General features: G+C 42.2%; 1 protein-coding gene across 1 annotated transcript in view; it reads right to left on the reverse strand.

The window, feature by feature from the left end:
* Positions 1 to 5,300: 5,300 nt before the first annotated feature.
* The window catches only part of stxbp4 (syntaxin binding protein 4), a 67,158-nt gene continuing 63,757 nt past the window's right edge, over positions 5,301 to 8,701 (reverse strand). The window contains exons 20-21 of the mRNA XM_078280015.1: positions 6,369 to 6,505; positions 5,301 to 6,240 (exon numbers count right to left, since the gene is read on the reverse strand). Coding sequence (XP_078136141.1) covers positions 6,227 to 6,240; positions 6,369 to 6,505 — 151 coding nt within the window. The 3' untranslated portion in view covers positions 5,301 to 6,226. The remainder of the gene's footprint in view (positions 6,241 to 6,368; positions 6,506 to 8,701) is intronic.

An 8,701-nucleotide genomic window follows, 5' to 3' on the forward strand; every position in this document is an offset into this window, starting at 1 on the left:
ACGTACGCCCACCCACGACCTTTTCCTGAACATAACTGCGTCAAAAGGGACGCCAATAGTCCCGACCAAGCGTGTTTAGTTAAAGTGCCCATATTATGAAAAAAAAATCACTTTTTCTGGGATTTGGGGAGTTATTTTGTGTCTCTGGTGCTTCCACACGCATACACACTTTGTAAAACAACCATCCATGCTGTTCTGAGTGAGATACAGTTTCTGAATGTGTCCTGTCTTCAGTCTCCGGGTCAGCTGGTCAACATCTGCACGGCTTTCTACGTCACTAGCTGAGACGAGGGGCCTAGGGGGCTAACCGTTAGCATGCTAGCTCGTTCTCAATGGCACAACACTGCTACAACACACACTAGTTCACCATAATCTCCAAAAGAACTACTTCCATGTCCCTGTTCTGCAGGTATTCAACACAAAGGTGGAAGTGGTCCCTCGTTTAGAAGAAGTCTCCCAGCTAATCCTGCCTTGTACTACTGAAGTTGGAGAAACAGCTAGCTAGCTCATGTAGTCCTTACCTAGCTACTGAGCGTGTAGTCCTTACCTAGCTACTGAGCGTGTAGTCCTTACCTAGCTACTGAGCATGTAGTCCTTACCTAGCTACTGAGCGTGTAGTCCTTACCTAGCTACTGAGCGTGTAGTCCTTACCTAGCTACTGAGCATGTAGTCCTTACCTAGCTACTGAGCGTGTAGTCCTTACCTAGCTACTGAGCGTGTAGTCCTTACCTAGCTACTGAGCGTGTAGTCCTTACCTAGCTACTGAGCATGTGCGACTGCCAACAAAGATGTTCCAGCAGTGAGAGGTCTCACTCTGTAGCTAAAACAGAGACCTGAACACAGGGTGAAAAGAGGAGCTGCAGCAATGAGCAGAACTAAAATATGGTGTTTTTGATAATTAAACCATGTAAACCTGTTCTGGTACAACCTCAAAATACAATTATGAACCTGAAAATGAGCAGAATATGGGCACTTTAAAACGCGTTATGACGCTAAAGGAGACTTTTAGCGTCAATAACAACGACAAAGGCACCTGACCAAGCGTCTGTATTTTACGAGATGGGAGTGAGAACCTATTGGTCCTTTCCTGCTGGATGGCAGCGTTCCCATATGAATGAATGTCGTTCGTGGCTCCTTTAGTTCATCCTTCCTGTCTTCCTGTTTTGAAGCCGGTGAGTTTTTGTCAGGATTTCTCCTCCCGTAGTAAATGTTTGATGCTGTTTTCCCGGCTAATCTACTGCACAGACACAAAGTGTTTAAGAGCTAAACATTGATGAGATTACAGCGAGTAGTGAGACGGAAACTAAGCTACAGGAAGTTGTTTTCTGAGGCTACATCTCCACCGATACGTTTTGGTTTTCAAACAGTTTTGAGCCCAAAACGAGAAACACGGAACTAATCTCTGTTTAAACTAACACGCCCAAACCAAAGGGAACAGGAACAGAGAACGAAAGAGGGGAAAACGCCAGAGCAAGGGGAATGAGAGAGAGCAGGGGGAATGAGAGGGGTAACACCAGAGCAGGGGGAATGAGAGGGGGAACACCAGAGCAGGGGGAATGAGAGGGGGGAACACCAGAGCAGGGGGAATGAGAGAGAGCAGGGGGAATGAGAGAGACACCAGAGCAGGGGGAGAATGAGAGGGGGGAACACCAGAGCAGGGGGGAATGAGAGGGGGGACACGAGCAGGGGGGAATGAGAGGGGGGAACACCAGAGCAGGGGGAATGAGAGGGGGAGACACCAGAGCAGGGGGAACGAGAGGGGGGAAACACCAGAGCAGGGGGAATGAGAGGGGGAGACACCAGAGCAGGGGGAACGAGAGGGGGAAACACCAGAGCAGGGGGAACGAGAGGGGGGAACACCAGAGCAGGGGGAATGAGAGGGGGGAACACCAGAGCAGGGGGAATGAGAGGGGGGACACCAGAGCAGAGGGGAATGAGGGGGACACCAGAGCAGGGGGAACGAGAGGGGGGAACACCAGAGCAGGGGGAATGAGAGGGGGGAACACCAGAGCAGGGGGAATGAGAGGGGGGAACACCAGAGCAGGGGGAATGAGAGGGGGGAACACCAGAGCAGGGGGAATGAGAGGGGGGAAACACCAGAGCAGGGGGAACGAGAGGGGGGGACACGTAGCAGAAGATATTCCTTTTTAACCAAAACGTAGCGGTGTAAATGTAGCCTGAATGTATTTACTTGCTCTTGAACGTTACTAAGGTAAAGCAGGTGATTCTGGGATGTTTACGTTCTATGTTGCTTTATCTTGTTTGATAAATGAAGGTATTTGTTGATGCTAAACAGAAAAATAGAGGTTGGTGAATTCTAAAAGGACTTCAGCGACGTTTTGGGAGTTTTGTGAGGCTAACACTCCCGAAACAGAGCCTCAAGGTGACCGTGTCCCAACCAACATGTCCCAACCAACATGTCCCAACCAACATGTCCCAACCAAAGTGTCCCAACCACCGTGTCCCAAGTCACATGTCCCAACCAACATGTCCCAACCAACATGTCCCAACCAAAGTGTCCCAACCACCGTGTCCCAAGTCACATTTCCCAACCAACGTGTCCCAACCAACGTGTCCCAACCAACATTTCCCAACCAACGTGTCCCAACCAAAGTGTCCCAACCAACATTTCCCAACCAAAGTGTCCCAACCAACATTTCCCAACCAACATTTCCCAACCAACGTGTCCCAACCAAAGTGTCCCAACCACCGTGTCCCAAGTAACATTTCCCAACCAACATTTCCCAACCAATGTGTCCCAACCAACATTTCCCAACCAACACTTCCCAACCAACGTGTCCCAACCAAAGTGTCCCAACCAACGTGTCCCAACCAACGTGTCCCCAATAAAGTGTCCCAACCAACGTGTCCCAACCAACGTGTCCCAACCAACGTGTTCCAACCAACATTTCCCAACCAACGTGTCCCAACCAACGTGTCCCAACCAACGTGTCCCAACCAACATTTCCCAACCAACGTGTCCCAACCAGAGTGTCCCAACCAACGTGTCCCAACCAACGTGTCCCCAATAAAGTGTCCCAACCAAGTGCATTCAAAGCAATCCCTACAGGATTTTACAGACTTTTTTTTAGATTGTTTGTGGCCCAAATCTTTTGTAACAAAGTGTGATGCACTGTTGCAATGCATAATCTTATCTGACAGGCTTTCTGCAACAGAACAAACTGCTGTCACATATGCAGGGTTCAACGTTAAGGGTTGCCCGATTAACCCGGGGCAAGTAAAACGCCACGTCAGCCAAGTAAATCTAACAACCCACTAGTCGGGTATCACAAATGACGTTCAGTCAGGAACACTCTCGTCATAGATTTAACCATTTATTGCAACAAATGGAAATACAGTTATGTTTTGCGCCAGGGATGCACCGAATCCTGAATATTGGGCTTTTTGACGGGGTTGGGTTTCTGCTGAACCCTACGCTTGCACTCCGCGCGCTACGCTGGTCGACGTAACGACGGCGCCGTTGATTACGGGAAGGTGTTTACGTAGGTGGAGCTTCAATGCAGCAGGCTGAGAGGAAGTGGAAATGGAACTGGTGAGCAGAAAAAGTGTTGTTTGGCAGTACTTTCAGTCAAAAGAAGGCCATTCAAGTCCAGATACATGTTCAATCTGCAATGCTGATTAGTCTGGTGGTGGCGAGGACCCTAAACAATACACAACATCACCGCTGTTACAACATCTGGTATGAAACATCTGGAAGAATACGAGCTGAGCATGAAGGAATCTACAGACAGCAGCCAGAATGCAGCAACTTCAGGTACAGCAAAGGAAGGACAGTTTTAAACTTTGAGTCAAGTTAGGACTCTGAATAGAAAGGTGGAGGCTGGGGTGATGGAGGCAAAGCGTTGCCAGCAGTAACAGCAGTGAGTCAAGTGTGATTTATGCTGCTGCGTAAAATCTACACCGTGGCTACGTACGTAAGTACGTGCAGACACGAACCTACGCTGGACCCTCTGGCGTAGCCTGATGTACACCTCTGGAATAATGTTACTACGCGTCGCTCGGCCGTGGATTGGTAGCGTTGCATTTCCCCCTCCCGACTCATTTCCTGGTTCTCCTTCTCCGTAAACGGTTTGATCTGAACATGCCGTCGGTGAATCAAAAACTGAGCTGGCGCTTGACGTGTTTGTTGACATGTGGCGTTTTTTTGAGCACATTACGACACACGTTAAGTTATATTTATTCATGCTTTTTTGACGCTTTTGGCGGGGCTTTACTTTTTGGAAAAACATTTGTTTTAGGGTCCAGTAAAAATAGACTTTGGGCAAGTAGAAGCTTAAAAAGTTGAACCCTGAATACAGGACAATACATTCACACAGTTAATTAAAAATATGGATTCAATGAGTTGACATTACAACATGTACGTTTTCATACTAAAACAACATTTCTCTTCTATGTTATTCAGGGTGAAAGCTACAGTTTAGCATGTATTGATGATTCAGAAAATGCGCAGGGATAAAAGTGCAAACAGTGTTTCATGCAGACTGAAGACATGAGTCCGTTGCTAGCAGGTACGGAGGAGACGAGGAGCTGTCTGGGAGGAGAGAGTTTTGGGGTTTTCACAGTTGGTTGGCGGTTGAAGTCCTGCAGACCTCTCGGAGACAGTCTCTTCTCTAGAAGGCCAGGTGGAAGTCGGAGGCATGCAGGGCAGCAACAGACACACAAACACATTTCATTCAAGGGATTTTGACTAAGGGGTTTCCGTTTGTGCCAAAATTAAGTCGACATGCTAACTGTCGTCCGTGTGTCGTCCATGTCTATGTGTCTGCTTACTGTCTATCAGTCCCTCCAGGATTTCACAATGTCGCGATCGAGCCACGACCGACCATGTCCTCTAAAAACATGGGCTACATAATAATTATATAAATCTTTACTTAAGTAAAGACGAGATGTTAATACAAAATAAACCCTAGATTGATGTCTTATATTTGCCATTATGAGGTACCTCTTGATCACGTGATCGGGATATGACGGAGTATTTTCGTGGGCTCGGGATGGGATGGGAGCGACAACTGATTCCCGTATCACCCTCTACTACCCACATACCATGCAAAGGGTCTATAAGAACACGCATAGACAGTGAAGCACATGAACGCTGGCAGTCGGAAAAACAACGTAGTCACAGGCGCGGTCCCTGATATTCCCAGGTGGCATGAACGGACCATGTCACCTGTCGTCTGTTGCCCTCCTTGTCATTTGACCGTGTCGTCTTGCTGTGTCAATGCTGTGACATGACGTTTCACAGTATCATTGTTAGTCATGACTATGTGTCCAGCATTGGCACAGCAAGACAACGCAGCCAAATGACAAGGAGGGCAACAGACGACAGGAGTACGTTGAGTTGACACAGACAAAAGTGGAGTCATGTGAACAATCGACAGACAGACATAGACAGTAAGCAGACACTTAGGCTGTGTCTCAAACTGCCTACTTGCACTACAAACAGTTTTAAGTACATAGTGTAGATAACGCAGAAAGTCAGTGCAGTAAAAGTACCAGGATGACCCCCTAAAAACGGTCAAAAGGTTCAGCGTGGAACGATGGACCCTATTCGCACTAAACGGACGCCATCTGGACTACAAAGAGGAAATGGGAGGGACCAGGGACGTCGACCGGCAGCTGATTGGACGAACGCGTCACGTGGGTCTGGCTTCTCCCACATTTCACAACCGAGAAATAATGGAGGCTCGTTCAGAAGACGATCTTATATTTATGAAAATAGTTCACCGAAACGTGTTTCTGAAAACATTTTAAGCGAGAAATAGGCCGTGCATGTTGCTGAATCTGTGTTTTAACATAAGTGTTCCTTTTGGGACAATACTAACCAATGAAAGTGGGCACTACGGCAGGAAGTGGTCAGTGCACATTAGCAGTGTACTACCGAATGTGACACAGCTATAGACATGGACGACAGTGAGCATGTCGACTTAATTTTGGCACAAACGGAACCCCATATTTGACACCTTTTTCACTTTTTCTGAACTTTTTGTCTTTCTTTTGCCTTTATTTGTTGCTTTTCTCCGTTTTTGATGCTTTCTCCAACATTTTGGATGCTTTTTCCAATGTTTTTGCCCCTTGTTTGTAGGTTTTTGGCGGGAGGGTGGTGGGGTTTGGACCAGGGGTTGTCGGGGGAGGGGGAGAGTTTGGGTTGGCGGTTGAAGTCCTGCAGACATCTCGGAGCGTCGCTGCGTGACGGACTGTCGCTCCTCTAGAAGGTCAGCACTGCAACGGGGAGGACAGTTAACTCTCAGCAAGCACGATCGTCTGAGGCATGCAGGGCAGCACGGAAACAGAGAGAAAGGGCAACATGCGGGCCAGGGCGTGCGTTCAGATGTTTGGACGTCACTTACAGTCGGCCTCCAGGAGGGCTCGGACGGTCCGCGTTAGATCTTTCGCCTCCTGGCCGAGCGTCGCGGCCGTCCACAGACTCTTCTTGTAGCGCGGAGGGACGCCTTGGGACGACGCCCCCGTCTTAACGTCTCCAAAGCTGCAAAACAACAGAGGGATGAGTCAACAGACACACACACACACACACAGAGACACACATACACAGACACACACAGAGAGACACACACAAACACACACACACACACAGAGACACACACACACAGAGACACACACAGAGACACACAAACACACACACACACACACACACACACAAGACTAAGGCTATGTTAAAAAAGCACTCACAACTTTTTTGAAAACACCGTTTACTCCACAGGATTATAATGTAATGTATGTAATGTATGTAATGTGTGTAATGTATAATGTATGTAATGTATGTAATGTATAATGTATGTAATGTAATGTATGTAATGTATGTAATGTGTGTAATGTATAATGTATGTAATGTATGTAATGTAATGTATGTAATGTAATGTATCATGTAATGTATGTAATGTAATGTATGTAATGTATGTAATGTATAATGTATGTAATGTATAATGTATTTAATGTATGTAATGTATAACGTAATGTAAGTAATGTATGTAATGTATAATGTATGTAATGTATGTAATGTATAATGTGTGTAATGTATCATGTAATGTATGTAATGTATAATGTATGTAATGTATGTAATGTATGTAATGTATGTAATGTGTGTAATGTATCATGTAATGTATGTAATGTATAATGTATGTAATGTATGTAATGTATGTAATGTATGTAATGTAAGTAATGTATGTAATGTATAATGTATGTAATGTATGTAATGTATAATGTATGTAATGTATAATGTATGTAATGTAAGTAATGTATGTAATGTATAATGTATGTAATGTATGTAATGTATAATGTAATGTATGTAATGTATAATGTAATGTATGTAATGTATAATGTAATGTATGTAATGTATGTAATGTATAATGTATATAATGTATAATGTAATGTATAATGTAATGTATGTAATGTATAATGTAATGTATGTAATGTATGTAATGTATAATGTAATGTATAATGTAATGTATGTAATGTATGTAATGTATGTAATGTATAATGTAATGTATAATGTAATGTATGTAATGTATAATGTAATGTATGTAATGTATAATGTAATGTATGTAATGTATGTAATGTATAATGTAATGTATAATGTAATGTATGTAATGTATAATGTAATGTATAATGTAATGTATAATGTAATGTATGTAATGTATAATGTAATTATGTAATGTATAACGTATGTAATGTATGTAATGTATAATGTAGAATGTAATGTGTAATGTATAATGTATGTAATGTATAATGTATATAATGTAATGTATAATGTAATGTATAATGTAATGTATGTAATGTATAATGTAATGTATAATGTAATGTATAATGTAATGTATGTAATGTGTATAATGTATGTAATGTATAATGTATGTAATGTATAATGTAATGTATGTAATGTATGTAATGTATAATGTAATGTATGTAATGTATGTAATGTATAATGTAATGTATGTAATGTATAATGTAATGTATGTAATGTATAATGTAATGTATGTAATGTATGTAATGTATAATGTAATGTATGTAATGTATAATATATGTAATGTATGTAATGTATGTAATGTATTTATGTAATGTATAATGTAATTATGTAATGTATAATTTATGCAATGTATAATGTATGTAATGTATGTAATGTATGTATGTAAGTAATGTATACAATGTATGTAATATATAATGTATGTAATGTATAATGTATGTAATGTATGTAATGTATGTATATAATGTATGTAATGTATAATGTATGTAATGTATAATGTATGTAATATATAATGTATGTAATGTATAATGTATGTAATGTATAATGTAATGTATGTATATAATGTATGTAATGTAATTATGTAATGTATAATGTAATGTATGTAATGTATAATATATGTAATGTATGTAATGTATAATGTATGTAATGTATAATGTAATGTATGTAATGTATAATGTAATGTATGTAATGTATAATGTAATGTATGTAATGTATGTAATGTATAATGTAATGTATGTAATGTATGTAATGTATAATGTAATGATGCCCAGTGTGAACATAGCCTGAGTTTCTTTTCGCTTTCATTCTCGAGTTTTTGGCGCCTTTTCCGAATAAAAAGAGGCGTGTCCATGGCTAACTTCATTACCTTAACTACACACAGTCAGTGCAAACACTTTGTCACTTTTTCCCAGCGGTGTAGTCAAG

This window comes from Sander vitreus, chromosome 21 (assembly GCF_031162955.1).
Source record: "Sander vitreus isolate 19-12246 chromosome 21, sanVit1, whole genome shotgun sequence".
Taxonomy (NCBI): domain Eukaryota; kingdom Metazoa; phylum Chordata; class Actinopteri; order Perciformes; family Percidae; genus Sander; species Sander vitreus.